The following is a 26,467-nucleotide window of genomic DNA, read 5'->3' as shown; positions in this document are numbered from 1 at the left end:
GCTAATGCCTCCCTGTGTCATTCAGTGGAAACAACAGTTTTGAAAAATGGACCACAAACCTTATGCCGACCGCCCCTCTCCCTAACCACTCTGATCATGGGTCTTACTACTCTTCCCACTAAAGCCGCCTTGGCCTCTTCTGTGTGCCCCAAATATAATAATCAAACTCCTGCCTCAGCAGTAGCAGTGGGTCCTTCTGCCAACAGATGTCCACCTGGCACACTCCTTCACCTCTCTCAGGACTTTACACAGATGTTACCCTCCAGAAAGTCCTACTCTGCTCACCTTTCTAAAACCCACCCCCTCATTTCCTGCTCTTATTCCATCCAACAGACCATTGAGTTTGGTTGTTTATATAGTATGTTGTTTATCGACTGTCTACCCTCTACAATGTAAGCTTCATGAGGTGGGAGATCTGCTTTCCTTTTATTCACAGCTGCATGCCCTAGTGCCTTGGCTCTGCCTGGCATAGGGCAGATCATCACTAAATCTGAGGAAGGGGTGCTTGGTATTTGTCAGATGGAGAACAGGTACATGTCTCCATGAGACATGCTCTACTTAGCACCAATGTCCAGTTTTCACATGGTAATGAGAGCCACAAATCTGAATCTTTTTGAGGTAGCTCCTGATTTAAGATTAAAAAGTGATTCAAAAAAGTTTTCATTCTTTTAGCCCTTCAAAGCAATAAAACCACACATCATGGCTTTTGGGGTTCTGCTCTGAGCTTCTGAGTTGCTAAAAATAGTTTGAGATTTAACACTCAAATATTCCACCAAGGGCCCATTTACTGGATCAAACTTATTTCCAGAAAAAATGTATAATTTATAAGTGCCAATATTTTCAACCATCTTAGAAGAAAGATTGTATCACTTCTGAAAAGTCTCTCTCCATTAAGCCTTCCAGGAGAAGCAAGAAGGCAGTTACAACGATTACAGGAGTTCTGAGAGTGATGTCCTAATTAATAAACCTCAAGCATTAGTGTGTGGGCTTTGTTCTGTTTTGTTTACCAAATAGCATTTATCAACATTTTCCTTAATAATTAATTACATTATTTCTGTCCTTATTTTTTCTCAAATGTAGTTTCTTTCCACCTGATAACTTTAGAACTGGTACTTTATTAGATATTTTACAGGTGCATTTATGTCACTGACCATTTAACATTAACTTAATTAAACTGCTCATTGATATCTATTCTATAAGAAAGTTTTCTGCAAAGGATGATCACATTCTGCACACATGCATAGCTGATGGATGCATCTAGCTTCTCTTTCAAGCTTCTTTTCTTGTCCCGGGGGAGAAAAGGTTAGGATTCCAATTTAACACTCATAGATTTCGTTTTTGATGAGACAAAACACACTGGCAAAGGTTCTTTCTGTTAGAACAGTGCAGGCTGGACGTACCTCTGTGGGAACTGAGTGTTTTTGACACTGACAATCTACATGAGCAAACACAAGTTGTGTTGAGTGTTTCCCCATGGCAGAATACACCTATTTCAATCAGGCAGTGATAAGGTTACATTTGACATGGTGGTTCTGTAATTATTTTGTAGTAAGAGTGATCTTTCATTAATTTCTGGTTTTTATTTTAAATCATATATTTTCATTCTCAGACTTGTGCAATGACTCATTTTCCATCTGCTAAGGATTGTGTTTACAATATGAGTGAGCTACACAGAGCAAATCATATCAGTTTATCAACAAGTAAGAGGCAAAAATGTTAGTCAACACATGATTCAATAGATTTTAAGTTGGTTACACTTTGAAATATTCACATGAGAAAACACAGAAAGAGGGAATATGAGATAAATAGCATTGTTGCACACACAGAAGCACTGATTTGGAAAAGTTTTAGTTCTTTTTAAAAAATATATACAAAAACAAATTTTAAATTCTGTGGGTGCATTGGATGGACATCTTACGTAAGTGTACATTATCCTGTAAAACAAAATTAAAGTTCTGTGAAATTTTAAAGAAAAACTGGCCATGATATGTGGATACTATGAAATAATATAGTTCTATCTGAAGGGGTAAAACACTTGCAAGCTGATATGGCATTATTATAACAAATAAGTCCAGCTTTAGCAAACTCCTGAGGTAGACCAGTAGTTTAGAAACTTTGGCACGTGTGAACATCACCTAGAGGGGTGCTAACACATTTCTGGGCCCAGAATTTTCATTTCTAACAGGTTCTCAGGTGATACTGATACTGAAGATCTAGGACATACAGGTGGAAAGTCACTGGTGCTGCTGATGTGCTTTTTCATCACTCCTTTTTGCTAAGTCTGATGCAACTCTATTAAACACAACACAAAACAAAAAATTCTGTGACCAGGAAGACATCTCCTCTCTTTTAGACCCCAGTGAATCTAATGTTTCCTATTAGCTATTAAAGTAATTTGCAGCATAAATTTTTTAAATGCTCTATTTAATCATACATACAGCACCTATAATTCAGAGGGATTACAATCAATTAAAGACTGGGCATTTTCTTATTTGTTAATGGGGATATTATTTTAGGATCAAAAAGAGTATTCTTGCTAAACAATATAAAAAGCTCTACAATCGGGATCTTACAAATTTTGTTCTTGTTAAGGAAATTGTATATCAGCTGGGAATTAGGGATGACCAAGGCTAATATATTGTCTTAATATCTCAAAAATATTATTCCTGCAACATAAGGTTTAAAGATATAGTACTCCTCCAGTTCAGGAGAAATGTAAATGAAAGTGGAATCAGTCAATCAGTTAGGATCCAAGATGGCAATATATATGAGGCCCAATGCATGAAATTTGTGCAAGAGTAGGCCTTCCTTCCCCCAGCTGTCGGCACCGGCTTCCCTCTGGTATCCAGGACCCAGGCTTCCCTCACAGCGCCAGTTTTGTCTGGAAGGATGTCCAGAAGGACATCCAGTCTAATTAGCATAGTATACTTTTATTATTATAGATATATACAGGGTCAAAATTAGCCCTGAAAATCCCTCAGTAGTCTTGAATCCCCTGACATATGTTTTTAGAAGCTCAAAAGAAGATGGTTTTTTTTCGTTTGTTTTTGTTTGTTTGTTTTTTACTTTTTTTACATCTTGGTTCTAGACTTAAGGAATATGGGTCAAAGAGAGAAGGGATGTTCTCTCTCTCTCTCTCTCTCTCTCTCTCTGTCTCTCTCTCTCATCTCATCTCAATATGAAATGTATAACTGAATATGGGAAGAAACTATAGAATTTTCAGCTGAACAGATTGTGGAGTGATTCATGGAAGAGCTAGATTTGTGTTAGCCCTTGACCCAAGGGTATAATTTGAAAATGCAGATATGGGGAACATTGACTCTGCAGGATTCACAAAGGCAGAAAGGTTAGAAATTGAGATGCCGAGTAGTTCCATTTGGAGAGAAGGCTTAATAAGGGCAAAATAAATTCCTTTGTCTTGAAAACAAAGTTGACAACTGGCTGAATTGATTAATTCATTTGCGGAGTTCGGATCAAATTGTGCATGTTGTGATCAGTTGATTCTTTATGATATAGTGACTGAGTCTTCCATTGCCCCTGGCTGAGCACATTAAGAAAATGAAATTGAGCTTCTCCAATGGTTTGTTTTGGGTTTCCTGTATTAACCTCTCCTCTGTTACTTGCTGTGCCTTTTCATGACTATGGTTTTGCACAGCATATTAGAGGAAACGGGCCCCTTAAAATCACTTGATAAATACTGCACTTAGGAAATTTTAAAGGTACAGATATAAAAATAAAGGATTTTCTGTAAAAAGAATCAGGTCATGAATCAGCACCATTGCTCCTGTTCCAGCACAATAAACATAAGGCAGGCAAAGGCATGAGGCATAGAAAAAGCACACGGACAAAGTATAACTCAGATTGCGTCAGCACAGAGAAATGTAGAAGAACTGAGAATTGATACAGAACACCACTGTTCAGTGTTCATGCTAACTGTATATAAAATAAACTTCAGTATACAAAATAACAAACTGTATGTAGTTCTTATCCTAGACGGTAGGTGCTGTTATTTTCTCCATAGTTTTTGTTCTATACCTAAATATCTGAACTAAATAATTTCTCCATGTATAATTTGCATATCTTTATGTCAATGTCTGTATCTATATGAATTAGATTGGATTGTACCTAATTAAAAAAGTTAGCAGGACTACTTATAGAATTCAGTTTCAACACTTATTTCCATCTCTGCATGATACATCATGCCTCCTACCATTCTAAATGTGGCACATATAATACGATTTTAATTGGAATGAATTAAATTTAATTTTATGCAGAGAATAGAGGCATTTGTAGTATCTTTAAGCATAATGAGAGATGGAAAACAAGGACTGGGAATAATTTTCTTATACCATAATGGCCTGACATGTTGTTCAAATCTTCCAAGGCATTAGCAAGCTTAGTTAGAGGAGAGGTTTGGCTGTCACAAATTTACCTTTGATATTTGATCTTCCTCAGAGACAGTCTGAAGTCTGCAGGAGCAGCGGAAGGTTGGCCATTTAGAGGGAAGTGCAGTGTGTCAGGGTCTAGGGCAGGGGTGGGCAAACTTTTTGACTGGAGGGCCACAATGGGTTCTTAAACTGGACCGGAGGGCCGGAACAAAAGCATGGATGGAGTGTTTGTGTGAACTAATATAAATTCAAAGTAAACATCATTACATAAAAGGGTACGGTCTTTTTTTTTTTTAGTTTTATTCATTTCAAACAGGCCGGATCCGGCCCGCGGGCTGTAGTTTGCCCACGGCTGGTCTAGGGCCATGACAAACAGGCATCTTACTATTGAGTGGTCAGTCTAAGAAAGAGCCATATCAGAGGGGAGCATGAGAATGGAAGTTGAGACACAAAATACAAGTTCAGGAAGTGTTCTAGCTAATGGACTTGGGCAGAATGCAAACTAGGGAATGTCCCAGTTTGCCCAGAGTCCTGGGTCATACCTGACTTGTCTTGGGTATTTATTAATACATCCATTATATCCTGAAAAGTGTCTGGTTAGATGATAAATTCAGGGAATTTATCAGAGAAAACGCTGTCAGCTGGAGCAAATCTAATTCAAGCAAAACATTTTGATAGTAGGACCCTTCTCTCTAGCCACCTGCCGCCACCCACTCCAGTATACTTCAAGACTCAGCCACACCCCCAAGTATAGGGGAAAACATGAGGAAGTCAGAGGATCCTGCCCACCCTGGGAGCTTAGAACGCTTGGAGAGACTCTCTTGTTAAAGCTTCATTGGGTTTTCAACTCACTTTTCAATTCTTCTGATTTCCCACAGCTCTACTTCCCATCTGTGTTTCAGCCAGACACACAGCTGGAAAGAAATTAAAATAGCGATTGCCACAGCTATACTCACAACCTGGAGCTCTGACTACTAATACATGCCCTGTGACATAGACCTGGCCTCAAAGCCAAAAAGAACCAAACCACACACCTTCCTGCCCAAAAGGTGGGGAGCAGGTGGGGGTGCAGCAGATGAAGTGGCAATTTCCCTCCTTTGACTTAGGGGGGCTAGCAAACTCTAAACAAGGGATAGAAAGAATTGGGGCTTTGGATTTAATAGCCTGAGAACAGTCTCCCTAGTGGAAAGAACATTTGAAGAACCAATTTGGTTGAATATGAAAGGAAAAATTGCACTGAATCTCCATCCCAATTGATCTGCATTCCAATTTGTTCCCCAAAGTTGCTTTCTTAGAGGTTAGAAGATATATTCACAAGAAGGAAAGAATCAATATCTGATTCTCACATTCACATGATAGAGAACCATTTCTTAGAAGTTCTAAGTTGTTGTTTTTAAAAATTCGAACAATTCATGTACAGGATGTAAAAATTAAATCATATTTCAAGGCTTATACCAGAAAACATCAGTTCCCTCTCCTATTCTTCCCCGTGCTATGCCTCCGCTTCTCAGGTTTTCCAGGAATCTACATAATCAATCACATTATTTTTCATTATAATCTTCCTCTGCAGACACCTAGGTTTTAGTTTCCTGCAGTCTACAAAATCAGCCCTATTCATCTGTTCACTGTGTTTCTTCCCCAAATGTGTTGCAATCTCTCATCTGCTGTCCTCTCTGTCTTTGTGAGTATAGTTTTAGTCTTTTAATACCAAGTCTTAATCTTTTGATATCACTTTAATATGTTTTGAAAGAGAGAGAAAACAGACACATTTGACCATCTGTCATGTTTATCTATAAGTCATGGTCCATCATTTAAATATAAATTTAAATCTCTCCTCAAAACCTTATCCTTTATTATGGCACTGACTTACTAGTATAACAAAGAGAGTCCATGTATCAACAATTAAAGGGGAAGATACATTTTAAAAAGTTTATTTTTATTGTGCGGCTCAGTGTTTGAGTATCAACCTATGAATCAGGAGGTCACAGTTTGATTCCTGGTCAGGGCACAAGCCCAGGTTTCGGGCATGATCCCCAGTAGAGAGTGTGCAGGAGGCAACAGATTAATGATACTCTTTCATCATTGATGTTTCTATCTCTCCCGTCCTCTCTGAAATCAATAAAAATATATTTTTACTAATTATAGATGCCCCTCATAATCCCCCCTTAGCTCCCCTCCTCCTGCCCCACCATCCCAGGCCTTTATTGCATAATTGTCTGTGTCTATGGGCTATGCATATGTGCATACCAGTTCTTTGTTTAATCTCTTCCCTTACCCCCACCCCTTTGCTCTCTGAGAACTGTTAGTCTGTTCCATGCACCCATGCCCCTGGACCTATTTTGTCTGTCAATTTATTTCATTCATTAGATTCCACATATAAGTGAGATCATGTGATATTTGCCTTTCTCTGACTGGCTTATTTCACTTAGCATAATAAAGAGGAAGATATTTTATGGAAGAGTGAGACATCTCAGTGTTACCTAGAAGTGAGCAATACACACATAAGTGCAGATACAGTGGCTGCTTTTGAAATGTGGCCGGGCTGAGAGGATCTTATCAGTTGCAGTGGAGCCAGTGCTAGTTTGGCTACCATTGTAATTAACCTAGTTATTAATAACAGGAAAGGAGCAAAGGGAAGGCCAAACATTACAGGCATGACATTTAGGCAGCTTTGCCAGAAAGCTGCAGCTTTATACTCCCCAGGCGTCCAAACAAAGGGAAGATAGACACATGCCCAGTAAGTTGGGGTGACTAGGGAAGGTGCTTGCTGTCAGTCACACCTGAGAACAGAGGTCATTGGCCAGAATGGGCATGTCCACTGCAAGCTTAGGAAGATCTGGGATATTTAATTCCCTGAATGAAGAAATTCACTCTTTTGGCTCTTATGTTCTTGGCTTCTCTTGTGCTCTCTTGGTTCCTCTTGGCTGCCCTTGGGACACTTGTTGTGGGGAACATGCTCTCTTGGCTCCCCTGCATTCACCCACGTGGTCCACAGCCACGTGGATCCCCACACACAATGGACTAATGGACTGCAGCTAACCTGATGCTGAAATGAACTGAGCTGCAACATGAACAGAAACTCTGGACACTGGCTTTGGTTTTAGCTTTACTGAAGGGATGTAATTCTACGGAAATAAAGCTTTCTACCATATCTCATCTTCCTGTGGGGGCCTCCGGAAATGGTTATTCCAGCAGTACCCCAAGATCCCCAACCCCACTCCCAATGGCAAAAGACCACCCATGCATTTCTCTGATATCAGTTTGACTCCTAAGTCTTTCTGATTTGGGCCTGTTAGAGGCAAAAATACTCAAAAGGCATGGGTAAGCCCAACATTTGGTTAAGACAATTTGCTTCTTACATGTGCTTTGGAAGTGGCTTGTTATTTATCCTTATAAACAACAACCATAAAGGGCTATTCTCCACAGGGTCTCTTTCCTATAACACACCAAATTCTTCCAAATTTTGTTGTGATCTCCAATGCTATCCTTGAAAAAGGTTTCCATTATTATCTCCACAATAGTGGTTTAAAAGAAATATCAGCAAGTGCTAAAGAATTACACTAGAGACCAGATATTATCTCGAGTCCTTGCAGCAACACAGTTGCAGGCTGAGCACAGACATGTACTTTCCTTATCTTTCCCAAAAGATTATATTTCTCATGTGAGACTTGTACAGAAAGCCTTATAGTTTGCTGAACAGTGTTTCTTTGCAAACTACAGGATATGTGTTCCTGGATCCCCAAGAAAAAAACTCTCATAGAGAATAAAATGGCATTATACATTTTTTTAAAATATAGTAAGTAGGGTAAATAAAATTTCTAGTTAAGTATCAACTGCCAAAAGAAACTAGATAGTAAATGATGAAAGTCTAGTACATAATCCTTCTTACTAAGCCTGTTCTTTCTCATTCAATATGCAGACGCCCCCACGAGATCCATGGTACAGAGGCTTTGATTAGGTTTTTCATTTTTGAGCCACGTATTACTAGCTTGAAATTGAATATATTTTAAATTTTCATTCTACTTTAAATTTTGTTTAGGCTTAATAAGATGTGAATATAAACACATAGCCTTTTAAACTTATTTTTCAAGCGCGTTGAGTCAGTGCTTTCTTCTTGTTCTACCAAAAAGGCCTTTCTAAAGTAGACCTGGCTCATGGGAAGATGGAGAAATGATTGTCAACATCTTTGGTTTAAAATGACTGATGTTAAACTCGGTACATATTTTTTAAGACTGATCTTGAGTTTTCACTTGTCATGAACAAATATAAAAATCATATTATCTTAAATCCATTGTTGTCAAAACTATTGCTGAGGAGTTGTCCTAATTACTGACAACACGGCCAACTGAAATGCTGCGAAAGATTGAGCAAACGCTCATCAATATGCAAGGAATCCACTCTTTCCTGCTCTCCTCTCAGAATCAGGCAGAAATGTTTGAGAACTTCAGATGGATAGATAGGAATGGCCGAAAGCAAAAGTGTATTAGTAAGTGTATAACAATCAGATAAACACAAGTGGTATTCTGAATAAGTATATTCATGCACTAGATATATCATACATGTAAACTGTCTTAGAAATATAGTTTTCATTAGTTTGCTCCCTGTAGTGTAAAACTGTACTATATACTCTTTGCAGAGACAAACTTTGCCTCTGTTGAGTATCCAAAGGATTCCATCCTTCCCTATTTCTATTATCTTCATTCACAAAGATGCCCATAATATTTTGTCTTAGCATTATCCTTTTAAAAATATAAACCACTTTACATTCACCATCTCTCTTACCATCTTTAACATATTATTTTTCCTATTCTGTAGAGCAAATTTACGTTACAGTAATGAGAAAGCAGCAGGTGGTATTTCTCTTAACAATACTGTGCTATTGAGCATATCAAAGTCTTTTGTGTTAGGCAACCTATTTATTCTGTGTGGGGCTCTGGGAGGCCAGGCTGGCACATGACCATCTCCGTGTTAAAAATAAAGAGGCTGAGGTAAGTCACATGAGGTCATGTCTTACATTTTTGAGGAGGTCAGTAAGCAGTGGTCAAATGATCAGAAAAAACAGTTGAGTATCAAATGTTTCAAAACAGAGACCACAAGAACTATATCCACAAATTGAAGTTGTTCTGTAGTACTATAATTAATTCAGCCAAGAATTACTGCTGCTGGCACACAGACTTGCAAGCAGAACGATGGAGGCTGGGGTGTTCAAGGATCATGATAAAACTTGTGACAGGTAGATGAGTAAGCAAACAAATACACAAAAATGCAGGTTGATGGGAAGGCAGGAGGCCAGTCGACCATGAGGGCATTGACCATCACTGCACATGAAGAATAGTGGCTCCATTATGAGCTGACTGTTCTTTGGTGTTTAAGTTGCCCCAGATGTTCTCCAGATGAGCTTTACAGAGGGTACTGTCAGGTTAAGGCTTGAACATAAGGGTCACAAAGTCCTTCCACTTCTCACCTTTTATGATTTCATGGCTTTCCCATGTGAAACAATGAGTCAATGTCAGAGCAGAGACTAGGCCCTCTCTTCCTTGGTTATAGGCCCCAGATGTTGTCATTTAAGTGCTCTGTTGTAGCTTGATCCCTGTGATATTGTTGAATTTGAACTTTTTTTAAAATATAGTTTTATTGATTTCAGAAAGGAAGGGAGAGGGAGAGAGATAGAAACATCAATGAGAGAGAGTCATTGATTGGCTGCCTCCTACACGCCCCCTACTGGGGATCGAACCTGCAACCGGAGCATATGTCCTTGACTGGAATTGAACCCAGGACCCTTCAGTCCACAGGTCGATGCTCTATCCACTGAGCCAAACCAGCTAGGGCTGAACTTTTTTTAAATTGAGATTTAATTCAAATACCATAAAGGTCATCATTTAAAAGTGTACAATTCAGTACTTTTTAGTATAGTTAGTTACAAAGTTGGGCAACCATCACCACTAAGTCCAGAATATTTTGTCACTCCCCGCAAAGAAAACCCCAAACCATTAAATTGCATGTGTTATTAATTCCCTTTCCCCCAGATCTTGCAACCACTGATCTACTTTTTGTCACTATGGATTTGCCGATTCTGGATGCTTCATAGAAGACTGAATCACTAGGGAGTCAGAGGGTCTAGGTTTACTTAGGGTTTGGAGGCCATCCTTGACATGTGAGAGAAATCTACCTCCCTTCGCATCACAAGAGCAATGCTAGTTTCTACCCACATCTGACATCCCTACAGAGAACACTAATAATTATAAATAATAGGTCAAATCCCCAGTAACCCAGCCAACCCTGGCTCAGTGTCCCAGGAATAAGAGCAGGACACTAAAAACGTCCTTTTGATCCCTCCTGTGTTTTCCCTCTTGCCGTTAGACTGCTGAATCTTTGATCACTTAGACATCAAGATAGTGCATCTATAACCTCCAAAGACCAATCGGGGGCTCTGGCATGAGATGAAGGTTAGAGATAAATGAAACATGTACTGAAATTTGATTTCCTCTCTGCTCCATTTCACTGGATTGAGATACGGTGAATCTAATCACAGATTGATCTTATTAAGGCTAATGACCTGATGATTAACAAGAGAAAGGCATCTGTGGTCAAATTGCCTGTTTTAATTATTCTAAGGAGCGGCACCGTCCAGGGGCAGCAGGCAGCAGTCTCTTGGATGAGGGTTCGCTTGCTTGCTTGCATCTGGTGCTATACTGATTATGACTCTCTTGGTACCTAGCAGAGGAAATATACCCAAAAAGCTCTGATGTACTCAATTTCTCACTACTTACAATAGGCAGTATGAGGCAGAGGTAAAAGGTTTGATCCTGATACGTGTCATACATTGCAATGGAATCCTGGTGTTACAGACAGCAGCTAAAAGGAGATGAAAGCAGGCTGGATAGGATTTCTTTTGGCAGGAGGTAAAGTGGAGACTGTTGTAAATCAGGGAAGCCAGATTCTAGCCCAGAAATGTTCCATCTAGAGGCCAGAATGTTTACTGATGATTCAGGGAGAGAATATTTGATGTCTATGGTTAAGGACAATAAAAGACCTGATCTGGCCTCATGCTGGTTAATCGGCATCAGTTTAAAAGGAAGAAAGTTTCAAATGATACATACTTTAAATATTTTATATTCATTTAAAACATACAAATGTATATTCATTTTCTCATCCTTGATGGTGAGCCAACATGCCTCCTTTTTAAAATGAGTCTGCCAAATGGGGTTGTATTTTTGCACAAAACATCCATAATGCATCGTTCATGCTTTGAAATGTTGATACCTTTAAAATGGAGCAAGAATGTAAGACATTTGTGAATCCATCAGAGTTCAGAGTGATAGAGTTTTAATGCCAAGTTTTTAAACCATCTTGCCCACCCCTATTTCAATGACAATTGGAGAGATGAGGTAACTGAGACTCATCAATTCACACCTTTATGAAACACACTCAACTTAGGTTAAAAGTTTACTACCAGCCGTGGCCAGATAGCTTAGTTGGTTAGAGTGTCAACCTGATACGCCAAGGTTGCAAGCTTGATCTCCAGTCAGGGCACATATAATAAGCAACTAATAAAAAAGAGTACATAAGTGGACAACAAATCAATGTTTCTCTCTCCCTTTTTCTCTCTCTCTAAAATCAATTAAAAATGTTGAGTCTCTTCTTAAAATATTCTTTCAGCTCATTAACTTATTAAATACATAGTTATAAAATTAGGTACTACATAATAATCTGGTTGAGGAGCCAATATCACCAACTCTTGGAAAGCATGCAGGGATAGCTGGTTGCAGGCGGAGTGGCCAGTAATCGGGCTGCCAGGATGAATCAGGATTTAGAGAGGGAGTAGGGGCTGCTGGCTAACTGGTGGGTGAGTTAAAGAGAAGGCTGGTTAAAAGACTTCCTATTGTAACAAGTAGAAGAACAGAGTGAGGTAATCTGTCACAGGCCTGGTGAAGACATTACAACTTACGGAAAATAACGGAGTCATTTATCTTATGCCTACATACATTTCTGAGAAATTTCTAAGCTGATAACTAGGGAGATCATAATGCATGTGGTATCAGCTGGTATTTCTTCACTAAAGTATATGTAGCAAAGGTAAATTTACAAGAAAATATGAATGAGACTATACATATTCCCAAACAGGCAATGAGATAAAAAGTAAATGATATGAATAACAAATAATCAGGAAATATATTTCCATAGATTAATTGGAGCCCAGCAGAGTAGCTCAGTTGGATGAGCATCGTCCTGTGCATTGAAAAGTTGCCAGTTCAATTCATGGTCACGGCACATACCCAGGCTGCATGTTTGATCCCTGGTAGGGGCACTTGCAGAAAGTAGCCTATCCATGTTTCTCCATGTTTCTCTCTCACATCAATGTTTCTCTCTCTCTCTCTCTCTCTCTCTCTCTCTCTCTCTCTCTTTCTCTCTCTCAGATAATTAAAAAAAAATCATTTGGAATGTCTCAAGCCCTGTACAAGCTTTGCTCTTCTGTAGTATATTATCAAGGACACAGAATCTTCACTGTTCTAAGGATCATCTCAGAAGGAATTTTAAGAATTGTCACAGAAATCTATGTTACTTAGATTTATAACAACTTAGGTCTATAACATCATGAACAAATTTATATGGGCAAAAATCCTAGAAGGCATGTAAAATTAGGAAGATTTGGGGCAAATTTCTTTAGTTACTGCCAACATGTGTAGTAGTAATCATAAATAATCATGAGTCCAAGCTGAAGATCAACACTAGCAGTTCTGCAATATTAATAAACTGTGACAATATTTTTCCAACTATATTTTCTTACCAGGTCCTATGCCAATGATATAGGCTAACACAGATTCATTAAGGTTACATAGTTTGCTATTACCAGAAAATATGTTGCCAAGTATATTATTATTTTTAAAGGAACATATGTATTAATCATTATTCTCTCAGAATAGAAAAAAAATATTTGTGTTATTAAACATGCTTCTCAAAATATCATATATTTGTATATTTTAATCAATTACCTTTCTTCTAAAGTTTTTATGACATATAAAATTACTTGTTTGTTAGGTTTTTGTTAATTATTTATGCTCTTGAAGGTTCTCAGTGCACCTTAGAGAGTCTGGTTTGTAGAATTCCAGATGTGGTGCCATATTTCAAGACTATATTATTCATGGGATGAACAGGTAATATAGCCTTGGGGATTATTTTAAAATGCATTGTAGTTTATAAGGCTTATACATAAACCAGTAAAAAAATCAAAAGGCATGACTTTTATAGTCACTATATACCCAGCTGGCATTCACTCTAATTCTCGTGTATAAAAGCAATTCAAGAATTTTCCTTCTTCCTAAAGTATTTCAAATTCTACCGTCTTTCTTCTCTCAAATATGAATAAATGTCTAGTGAGAAATGTTATGCAAGTTGTTACCAGTTACTCCAAAAGCGGAGTTTTGTAAATGACTAGACAATAGGGCTGCTCAGTTTACTGCTGGACATACTAATGCAGGTCCAACTTAGGAATGCTGAATCCCTAATATGAGTACACAAATACTGAGATTCTCATCAAGACCTAGATAAAAAATAATTCAAAACTCCAGCAAATTAATAATGAATAATATAAGAATAAATGTGCTTTTGCATACTCACAACTGTGAACCTACTTATTCTAATACTACCCATCTGCTAACTGACTGAATTATAATTACACGTTTTTCGTGTCTACAACTGGAGTGAAGATCAAGATAGCAGCAGACATGGCACCATGTTGTCCTACGGTGAAGACATGTGAGCCCATAAGTGACATGACTCCCACAGTTAAATTTTATAAGCACATCCCTGGAGCCCCTAGATGTATTGTTTCCTTAGGCTACATGTCAAATGGTCTCACCAGAGCCACAAAATGAAAGAAGCAGTAATTCTTCTTTAACTAACACAACCACTGAAATGAAGCCATATGATATTGATATCAATTAGTAGGAGAGCCTTCCCAAATGGTATTTATCATGGTTAATTTTATGTGTCAACCTGACTGAGCTAAGGAATCCCGGAGTAGCTGGTAACATCTTTTCTGGGTGAATCTTTCAGGGTGTTTCTGGGAGAGATTAGCATTTGAATCAGTGAATGAGTGAAGCAGAAGGCCCTCCCCAAAGTGGGTGGGCATCATTCAATCCCTGGAGGATCCAAACAGAACCAAAAGGTGGAGGAAGGGTGAATTAGCTCTTTCTCTGCTTAGCTAAAATATCCATCTTCTCCTCCGCTAAAACATTGGAACTCTTAGTTCTTGAACTTTTCCACTCAATCAGGGCTTACATCAGGCCCCGAATTTTCAGGCCTTTAGCCTTAACATCACAGGCTTTCCTGATTCTCCAGTTTGCAGACTGGTGGTTGTGGGATTACTTGTCCCCCATAATTGTGTGAGCCAATTACTTCAGTAAATCTCCTCCCATTATCTATATCTATACAGGGGTGGACAAAAGAAGGTTTACAGTTGTTCATATGGAAAAATACAAATTAATAATGAATAATACAAAAATAAATGTGGTTTTGCATACTCACAACTGTGAAACTACTTTTGTTCACCTTTATCTCTATCTCTATACCTATACTAGTCTCTTTCTATATCTATCTGCATAGATATCCTACAGGCTAGATATCCTATGGGTTCTGTTTCTCTGGATAACCCTGATACATTATGCTCTCAGCGAGGAAGGATGGCCTGCCATTCACAAATCACTGGCACCAGAGGTCCTGTAATTGTATTGGTTCCATTGATGTCCTGTAGTTTAATGAGAAGATGATGTTTGGCTGGATTTTGCTCATTACAGTTTTGGTATGTTTTCTTACAAAAATGTCTGTTTCCTCTGTATCATGCCTATTTTTTTAATTGCTCTGTGATTCAAATTTTATTTTCTCTTAAATTTCAGGTATGAGAATAAATGAGAGCAAAGTTTAGGAATTTGAGCATGGATAGCTATAAAGGGAGACCTCTCCCAAATTTATACATGAAGACTATCCAAAATAAAACAGTCAGGCATTCTATAAGGAAGCACTTTGGGTTTCCCAGACAGCAATTTGATTTTAAAATGAAAATGGGATATCTGCAGAGAAAAGTAATAGCACTTTGCATTTTATCATAAATGGGGCTTTCCTGGATTATAGTAGAAAAAAAAAACATCAACAACAAAGAACGTAGGAAGGGGAGGCCCATTTAAAATGATTTTAAAACTATTTTTATACTTTGAGAGACTCAGTTTATGATCCATTAAACTATTACTGATAAAAATGCTTTTTGGTTTTCCGTTAGATAGGTTATTTTAGCTTTCATTTGAAACTAAATTCAGGAAGAGAGAACAGCATTTTTGGATAACAGCATAGAAGGACCTAGATAACTGTCAGAACAACTCATGAAAGTATTAAGTTTAGGGGATGAATGTGTGTTTATCTGAAGAGCCTTTGGGAGTCAAACAGCTTTGCATCAAACATGTATTTTGATTTCTTAGTGATACTAAAGATACTTGTTATCCTAGTGGGTAAACTTACCATTTAGTTTTCAAACTCCAATACTCACATAGACCCCCTATAACTTTGAGTAATCTCTGAATGAGATGTTCATTGTTATTTTCATTTGCATTAAAAAGAATTCAGAATTCAGAGCATATTTAGAAATGCAGATAAACAGTATCCAAGATAATCCTATATTAAGTGGCTCCTTGTCAAATTCTCTCTCTCTCTCTCTCTCTCTCTCTCTCTCTCTGTGTGTGTGTGTGTGTGTGTGTGTGTTGCTTCTCTAATTGAATGCAGACTCATTCTCAGAAAACAGAAATGCAATCACAGCATGGAAACAGACATTAAACAGAGTTCTGAAAAAAGATCCAGACCCATCCCAACTCCTCTCCTCAGCCCAAGTAGGGCTGTAAAAACAATTTGGGAAGAATAAAATGCATTCCCAGAGCCTGGCCTGACCTCCCCAACCCTGGTATCTGGAATGAACCAGGTAGAGCAAAGGGGACCCCAGGAACAGAGCAGCCAGGAGTCCCAGAACTTGGGCCGCTCAGTGTAAACTCCAAGGTTTCACATGTATGCGTGTGTGTGACCAACACAGAACTTGGCTGAACTCTGGATGGAAATTTAGGAGCCAGCCCTAGTCCTAGAATGAGTCTGGGATGAGGGACATAGAGAGAAAGTTCATGTCCCTTTCTTGAGTACCTTTCCATGATAGGCCCTGGGGTTCCTGAGATGGTGGAGGAGGCAGGATGGGGTAGGCTCTTTGTATCCTCCCTCCTTTGCCCCTGACATTCTTGGACAATGTCAATGGCACTGAAAAGCCCCCAGCTGGGGCTTGGCAGGACTAAGGGCCTAAAAGGAAAAAGGAAGGAGAAGGGTGAGTTCTTTTCCAATCCTGGTGCTAGCATCAGGGGGCTAATGGAATAGGAAGGTGGCCTTTGCAATCAGCCCCTCAGGTCAAAGGAAGTTGATTAGAAGAGTTTCTTATTTTGAAGGCAGTTAACGGCTCTAGGGCAATATATTTTCCAGCTCTTTTGGTCACAGTTTGTCTCCAGTTGCTTATTGAAGTCAAAATCCACATGCTATTGACTGGTAGTTGGTCCAAAGAACAACCAGAGTTCTTCGAATGGGAGCATTTCGGAAGCTTTGCTGCCTAATTGCAACATTGATTTCTAATAGAGAAGTTTGGTTCCCCAAACCCTATCTGTTTCCGAATTTTAAATAAAATGCAACACACATTTTCCAGGGTCCTTAGGATAAGATTAACAGAAAATATTCACCGAGAGTCTTAAAACAAACAACCAATCAAACAAGGTCTGGATTTATTCTTTTCTTTCCCAGTTGACTGAAAAAGCTACATGATTACTGGTAAGAAACACCGGCAGTATACCTACCGAGATACCAGACATAGACTGTGACATAAAAGAAGACATAGTCCCTCACTTAAACGATTTTTTAACCTTGTAGAGGAGACTAACTAACCAGTTTACATTTTGATATATTAGCTATAATGTATATAATAAGAACGAGTGGTATTTCCTAAGTGATTTTCTGCTACAATCTGTTTACCATACCAAGGATCCATAGGTCACGCCTGCTAAATTCATGCCCTTATTATCATATATGTTCCCAACCTGCCAACCTGGGCTGTAAAGTGTAGAAATATGACCTAGAAAAAACATCAAGCTTCTTCCTAAGCTTTGATTTAGTGTCAAGAACCCAGTTTTCCATTTTCAGTCCTTTGATTCCTGTTGTGGCCCCTAGAGGGTTTCCAGATATACAAGATGCTGCAAACCCACCCACAAATCTCTCTCATTCTCTATCCCTACCTACACACACACAAAACAGAGAAAAATATTAACATCATAATATTACTATATTCCTAAAGGAACGAAAAAGAGAAATCAAAAATGTTTGTAATGCTTTTGGTTATATCATCAAAATGTCCTATTCCTATAATGTAAGATGATAGGCATTTTACCCATTTGTTTTTCTTTTAACGGACTCATAATTTGAAGTGATGTGTATACATTCATCTTCTCAGTGAAATTAAAGCTCTGTTGGAAGAAGCCATCCTGCATTATTCTTTTCTGGTTATCATTTGCCGGAGCAAAAACTGTTGGTTTTTCTTTAACTTAATTGAAAGCTGCCTTTATACAGAAGTGACATTTTCTCTCAACAAACTAGGTAAACCTTGCCTCCACTGCTAAAGTGAAAATTTCTTAAAGGCAGGGAACATTTTTCAGATTTGTTTGAGTCTATCATAGTGACTAGCATTGTTGAGAGAGCATAATGACTGTCTAAACATAATAGTTCCTGTTGAATCAATGAAATAGTTTTGAGAATGATAGAAAGATAGAGCACAAAATGTTTTAAATGGCATTTAATCTAAACTCTTTATTTTTAAAAAATGGAAAGAAATTGAATCACAGAGACAATAAGTATTTTGTTTAATTCTACACATCCCATTTATGTCAGATATAGGAAAAATACAGGTCATATGCCCAAATGTTTCATTCACATTTATTGAGTACGTATTCTTAACTGGGCCTCTTCTTCATGATATAGCTGTATAAGAGTTATAGAAAGTGGTATGTATTGTCCCTATTGTTCTTAATAATTTTATCATTCACATAGATGCCAAACAGACACAATATTGCTATATATTTATACCATCTAAATCTTTTCCTAATGGACCAATATTCTGATGGTGTAACTTAAGGAAAATCTGCAAAGAAATACCCTTTACATTTAGAATTAGGGAAGATAAATATTTTGTGTAAAACATTGTAAAAGATGTAAAGAATGAAAAAAGATGGTTATAAATAAAGTCTGGTACTGATGGCATTTTTTTTCCCTTCAGATTCTTCCTTGATTTTACCATCTTGAGTTTTTGAGCCATTGTTCTTGCCAGTTTTCTGTACTGGTGGTTTTCAACTAAGACACTTTTAATAAAAATATCATTGACATTGTCAAAAAAGTAATACACAAATAGCAAGCATTACTAGTCATGAATAGTCCAGTACTATTTACAGAGATGGCTTTGAGTGGTAATGGAGCCACATCACTGTAGGCTTTCAGGAATGACTCATGAGCATAGATAGCACCTGAATCCCTCCAGTGTTAGCATTTAGAAGCCATGTGATCTTCGGTAAGCCACTTGCCTCTTCTGAGATCCAGTATCTTTATTTGTAAACAAATGAACTAAAATATTTCATCTCCAAGCCCCATCTATATTAAATATTCACAATGATAGTCATTTACATGGATATTGAGTAGAAACAATTATGAACTGACTTCAGAGTTTCTACTAAGGACCATTCTTCATAAAAGCCCTGTTTGCACAGTGGCCCAGTAATAATTATAAGATGAAAAGCTCTGCATAGTCCACCACAAAAATGTAACACTGAGGAAAATGCTTCGAATGATGAGGTCATTGAATGACATTCTGTTTTTTATATCTTTGTACAAAAGTGTACTTTAGAGAGTCTTGGTAGTCATTTTACTTAGTATATTTATGCAATGAGTACATCAAATTTATATACTTTTTAAATTTGGCAGTTTCAGTTTTGAAATTGCCAAGTTTCAGTTAAAAATATAAATGATAAATATAAATCCTAATGTTTTACATATCACACTGGTGAGTAATTAGATGCTTCAAACATGGTTGGATAAGGAACACTCACTGTTTATAAGAGAAAGTTAGAGGTGATATGATTAAAGGCACAGCATAAAAATTTGATGTCTCTTTCTTCAGTTTTGAGTTGATTCTTTCTTAAACATGTGAAAAAATAAAAGTGTAACTCTTCAAGGCCAGGGACTACAGTGATTTAATTTTCTGTATCACTATTGAGCAGTTCATCCAGAGTTGTAACCCTATGGATGACCAATTAATCATATTGAAAATGTGAGATGCATACATACACACTGATATGTAGACATTTAATCTCACATAGTTGCATTTCACATGCATTGAATTAGTAAGGACATTGTGATGGTCCTTTGTATCTCTTTAGATTTTTATGCAATTGATAGTCTAGTTAATTTTTCCATGAACCAATAGAAATGTTCTTATTCTAAATCTCTCTAAGGCTTCAAGAGATTACATCCCCCATTAGTCCATTATCCAAATGTGTTTTTTCATATATGCATTTCATAGTCTGGATATATTTCATAAATATAGAAAGAGACCACCTATTTCCAGTGACTTACACAGTATCAGTATTCCAATTAATGCAGTTATTTTTTAGATAGTTACATCAAACAGATAAAATAATAAAATATTGTTTAAATATAAGTTAAGTACAAAGGAAAATATTACAGTGAAGATCTCTGTACCCATGACCTAGGTTTTGTTTAATCAGAACTTGGGGAAACATAAATCATTACATGTATAGTTGAAGTCTACTTTGTACCTCTTCCCTTTCCTGATTCTTTCCTTTCTCCTCAAGAGGTAACCACTAGCTTAAACATATTACAAAAATTTATCACACTCTAAGTCAAAGTAATATTCTACATATATCATATAATCAATCTTCTACAGACCATATTCTTTGCTTAGATTAGAAATAAATAAAAAAGTAAAACCACATATTTGTGTGAAAATAATGTCTACCCTCATATTGATTGCAGAATTCTGTATAAATTAAATGGGTTTTCAAATCTTCTACAACTATATTATTTTTTATCTAGCATTACTGACAGAGGAGCTTAAAATTTCCCACTACACATGACTTTGGATTTATATATTATTCTATATAGCTCACTCCATTTGTCTTATATTACAGACTAGATGTTTTTAAATAGTTTGATGATTTTTATTACAAACCAACACTTTTACATCTTAATAATGCTTTTTTCAATAAAATTTATTTTGTCTGATATTAATAGAGGTATATCTGCTTTAGGTTTGGTTATTTTTGCCTACTTTTAAAAATAATCTTTTTTTCATTTGCTATTTTTCTGTACCCTTATGTCTCTTATAAACCAAATAAGTACAAGAGGTTAGTTTTGTTATCTTATTCAAAATGATGCTACCAATTTACTTGTCTAAAGGTATATACATTTCCATTTATTTTGGTTCCTGATATATTTATATTTATTTATTGTACTATGCTTTTTGGTTTCTTTTCTTTCTTTTCAACCTTATATTATATGCATAACTTTAGAATTTATTCTTCCCCTTTCCATCTGCTAGTTTTTAGGTTATATTTTTCATACTTCATTTTTGGAGCAGTTTTAGGTTTATAACAAAGTAGAGAGCTATTTTTTCTGTCTGTCATTTAATAGATACATTAATTATTTTAAAATTATGAAGTTAAAAAAAATGTCTATTCTCCTCCAAAATACTGCAAGGCTTTGAAATACTTTAATTCTGATTCCTTTCTCAAATTTCATTTATAACTGCTCTGTAGTATTTTAGTTCTATCTTTATTTTTATATCATACCAATTATTGTCTCTTCCTCTTCCTCATAGTTCTCTTTCTCCTTGTTCCTATCTATAGATTTTTAAAATAATGTGTCAGATTATGCTAAATCTTGGTTATGTTACTTATTCCATTGAACTGTCTGCCTAGCCTTGGTTGCATGAGTATATTTGCTAGACCATCCTTCTTTATATTCAATTAAAATTCTCTAATAAAAGCCATCATAAGATTAGGGTCTCAGACATAGTTCTGAGCACATCTGAGGAAGAATAATAAACTACTTTATAATCTCACTAGCAATATTACATCTACTCTTATATTCTTATATTGAGAAAATTAAGGGAATCTTGAAATATTCTGGTTGCCAATGAGTCACATTTTCCTGTAATATTTTTTTCTTATTTAATTCATTGATGTTGAACATTTGTTCTTGTCTGTTTAAATAATTAAGCTCATCTTCTTTGTGATAAATGCATTTGAGAGTAAAGCTTAAACTAGCCTCAGAGATTGGAGAGATCTAAGAAGATTACCTACCTGACCAGCAGTGTCCAAGATGTCCAAATAAGCTGGCTCATTGTCAATCCTAACCTGGGTCTTATAAGCATCTTCTGAAAACAAAACAAAACACAAGACAAAGTTTGTATTGAAATATAGTTAACAGAAAAGACATATTTAGTTTTTAGACTTAAGAAGAAAAAAAACTTTCTAAATAGGTTACTAATCTCCTGATGAACACTTGAGCTGGTTCCAAATCTTGGCTATTGTAAATAATGCAACAGTGAACATAGGGGTGTGTATATTCTTTTGAATTAATGTTTCAGGTTTCTTCAGATAAATTACCAGAAGTGGAATTGTAGGTCATAAGACAGTTCCATTTTTAATTTTTTGAGGAAACTCCATACTGCTTTAAAAGCTGTGATAAAAGCTGTGATTTACAGAATGGAATACTACTCAGCCATGATAAAGGAAATCTTACCCTTTGTGACAGCATGGATGTACCTGGAGAGCATTATGCTAAGTGAAACAAACCAGTCAGAGAAAGACAAGTGTCATACATTTCACTCATATGTGGAATTTAATGAACAAAATGAACTAACAAGCAAAATAAAGACAGATTTATAAATAGTGAGCAGGCTGATGGCTGTAGCGGGTAGTTGGGAGGGGTGGTGCAAGGATTGAGCCAAAAAGAAAAAAAATATAAAAAATTCATGGACATGAACAACATTGTGGTGATTGCTGAGGAGGAGGGAGTGGAGGGAGGTGGAGGAGAGTATAAGGGGGATAAATGGTGATTGACTTGGGATGGTGAACATATAATGCAGTGTACAGATGATGTGTTGTAAAATTATGCACCTGAAACCTTTATAATTTTTTAACCAGTGTCACTCCAATAAATTCAATTTAAAAAGAAAAAAATGGGTTACTAAGTAAAAGATTCAGATACTCCAGTCAAGTAGAGTACATAGAGTGAGAAGGATACAACCCATAAAATATAAGGGACTTTCTGCTTAAAGTAAAATAAAGTATATTTCTCCTTTGTCAGGAAAATGTCATGATCTGAGGTACCATGGTGATGTTCCCTAGAGAACCAGTTAATGGAATAAATGCATGCACCACAAGTTTGTATGCTGACATTAAACTCAGTGTGAAAGTCTAAAAGCTTTTCCCAAAGATCAGGAACAAAACTGCTTTAACCATTGTTATTTAACATAGTACTAGAAGTTTTAGCTAGACCAATATGGCAAGAAAAATAAATAAAATGCATCCATTTTCTGTTAGCAGATATCATGATCTTACATGTAGAAATCTCATGGTTTCTAAAGAATTCAGAGGCTGGTAATAGGGGTGAATGGGAAGTTATTGTTTAAGGAGTATAAGGTTTCTGTTTGGGAAGATGAAAAAGTTCTGGAAATGGATAATGGTGATGATTGCAGAGTATTGTGAATGTGCTTAATGCCCCAATTTTTAAAATTATAAGATTTCTCATACGCACGCACACACACACACACACACACACACACACACACACACAATAGAACTTCTAAAAAAAATTAGCAAGGTTTCAGGCTACAAAGTCAATGCACAAAAAGCAGTTGTATATCTAAACAATAGGAATGAACATAAAATAAAATTAAGAAAATTATTCCATTTACAATGACTGAGGTGAAGACTTGTACATGAAAACTACAAAAAATCAATGTATTTGCTTCAGTACTTTGCCATATCTGTGTATCATTTCAGTGAAAACAGTAAATATCTGGGTCTGAAGCTCTGGGGTGAGAGCTGAGAATCTTACTTTATTAATCCATTTATTTCCTCATTCATGCCAATCCCATCCTATATATTTCAGCCTGTTCAAATACCTACAGAGAGTATATCATCATTTGTGAAACATGGTTGAAAGTTCTCAGTCTTGAACTCACAAACTCATAGAGTCAGCCTACAATTTCTGTATTATTTTATTCACCAATTATAGTATAAGTAAATAGCAAACTGAATCACCACAAAAATATTTAGAACAGCATTGAATTTTGACACAATTCAATAATTATTTATACTATTGATTTTGAAATGCGAATACATAAATTATTATTTTCACAACCTTTTGATTTACAAAGTAGTGATGGTCAACCACAGGAGGCACTTTTTGAATGCATGAAACTGAACTTCTCCCCCCAAAATTAGATTTCTGCTAGCTGCTGAAGGTAAGAACACATACAGACACAAATAAATACACACACACACACACACACACACACAGTATCATGGTCTCCACTCTCAAGGAACTTATCCTATCTGATAAAGAGGGGATATGCTAATTGACCCTCATGCTGTCACAAAGATGGTGGCGCCCACAGCCAATAAGGATGGAATATGCTAATTGACTGCTCTGCCCTCAAAGATGGCAGTGCCCACAGCCACAAGATGGCCGGCAAGGGAGGGCAGTTGTGGGCGATCAGGCCAGCAGGGGAGGGCAGTTGGGGGAAACCAGGCCTACAGGGAAGGGCAGTTGGGGGGGACCAGGCCTGCAGGGAAGGGCAGTAAGGGGTGACCGGGCCGGCAGGGGAGGGTAGATAGGGGTGACCAGGCCAACAGGGGAGGGCAGTTGGGGGTGATTGGGCCAGCAGGGGAGCAGTTAGGGGTCAATCAGGCTGGCCGGGGAGTGATTAGGGGGTGATCTGGCTGGCAGGCAGAAGCGGTTAGGGGCAATCAGGCAGGCAGGCAGGCAAGCGGTTGGGAGCCAGCAGTCCCGGATTGTGAGAGGGATGTCCGACTGCCAGTTTAGGTCTGATCCCTGGGATTTGGCCTAAACCAGCAGTCGGACATCCCCCGAGGGGTCCCAGATTGGAGAGGGTGCAGGCTGGGCTGAGGGACACCCCCTGCCCCAATGCACCAATTTTGTGCACCGGGCCTCTAGTAGAATCATAATGGAAGATACACATAAATGCAGTGGGATGTGAAGATCTAAAAATGTACAGGACATATAGCTTACCTTCAAGGACATTTATCCCTTACAATTGTGCTCTAAGAAGCTGAAATTGTGAGAAATACAACTTGCAAGGAGGTAAATCTAGTGTGTTTTTAGCCACTCTAAGCCATCCTAAAACCGTTCAGTGTACAGGCAACCACACAGTCTCTCTAATTTTTATTATACTGCCCTTTATATTCTCACTGATCTTCCTCTTACAAAAGAGAAATCTTGTGGAATTACTTGCAATATTTTTTGGAGATGCATAGGGTTGTTTTTCAATTTCATAGGGAAATATGAATAGTTACTTTGGAAAGGGCTCTGTGACCCGAGGATCACATGTAAGTCTTTCAGATTTCATTTTTGCTCATTTCAACTCAAAGGCCCCCAAAAAGAGCCTGCTGAGGCCAGGATCATGCTGAGTAATCCATATGAGAACTTCACTGTGTGATTATCTGAGACCTAGATAAACCCAGCACATGAAAATATGTCAAATAAAAGCTTCTCCTGGGATTAGAAAAACCCTTCAAAGAGACTCGATGTGAATTGGCTAGAAATTAAGCCAGGCCCTGTATCCAAGATTTCTTTCTCTCTTTTAAAAAGTATCCATCAGAGTACACATCCTGGTGTTGTGAATCTAGGTCACCTGCCTGGCCTCCACAGAAACTAATCCCTTTCATTTCCTCCCAATAAACAATCTTCCTTTCTGTTTCCATCCATCCACTCCCTTTGTGACCTCCCATGCAGAAATGCAGTGACAGAAATACTCCTCTTGAATACATATAAACACCTCCCCGAAATTCAATCATCTGCTTATAGACCCAACCCTGAAGTGAGCTCATTTATCTTCCCAAGCAAGAGGCCAACTGTACACAAAGCTTTATCAGGCAGAAATGGCAGCAACTGCCTACTATATTGTTTGCACAGAAAAGCCCAATGGGGCCACTTTCTTGGAGGCATCTAGCACTGTAAAATTCATTTTTACAAGAATGTTTGATTTGAGACTATTCCTTCGCTTGGCATGTGTCTTCACTCTCCCTCTCCAGCAGTATTTTTTTTTTACCAGAAGTAATAATCAAAGACCTGTATTCAAGCCTCAAAATCATCTCTAAATATTGAAGTTATGATTGGCCAGACACTTGATCTTTTTTGCAAGATGGAGACAAGAGTACATGCAAGTCAATGCATAGGAGCTTTAGAAAGATCAACATATTTTGCAAATTTCATGGTGCTTAAAATAAAATAAAAAAAACCCACACAATTCAAACTCTAGGCATGTTATGTTGTAATTTAAAAAATGTATATTGCTTCAAATTAACCATGAAATTATATTGAATCTAAATTACTTCTGCTATTTATATTTACCCATGTGGGAATGCTTTCTTCCCAAGTAAATCATAGAGGATTTGGCAGGATGTTTTCAATAATTATCAAAAATATGGAATTTTAATTTAATTAATAAAACTTAAGGTGTTCTGGAAAATTTACTTAAAATGATTTATTTAACACCTTTGTAGAACAAACATATGTATTTAATAACTTTAAAATAATTTAGCTGTAAATATGAAATTAGGATAACTTAAAACCACAATATGTATCTGAGAGAAAATATTAGATGATCATTGAACTTTCACTAGATGATGTTTTAAAAATCGTAAAGATAATTTAATACTTCTTATATGCCTTACCAAAATATCTAAAATGTGTGA

General features: G+C 37.2%; 1 protein-coding gene across 2 annotated transcripts in view; it reads right to left on the bottom strand.

The window, feature by feature from the left end:
• The window catches only part of RIT2 (Ras-like without CAAX 2), a 260,229-nt gene that overhangs the window by 144,608 nt on the left and 89,154 nt on the right, over window positions 1-26,467 (bottom strand). For both annotated transcript variants that reach the window (XM_005879333.2, XM_014550297.1), the window contains one exon: window positions 21,824-21,897. In XM_005879333.2, the coding sequence (XP_005879395.1) occupies window positions 21,824-21,897 (74 nt within the window). The remainder of the gene's footprint in view (window positions 1-21,823; window positions 21,898-26,467) is intronic.

The sequence above is a fragment of the Myotis brandtii genome, unplaced genomic scaffold, assembly GCF_000412655.1.
Source record: "Myotis brandtii unplaced genomic scaffold, ASM41265v1 scaffold590, whole genome shotgun sequence".
NCBI classification, from domain to species: Eukaryota; Metazoa; Chordata; class Mammalia; order Chiroptera; family Vespertilionidae; genus Myotis; species Myotis brandtii.
Note: the sequence above shows the minus strand (reverse complement) of the source record. Positions and strands in the feature narration are given on the sequence as shown.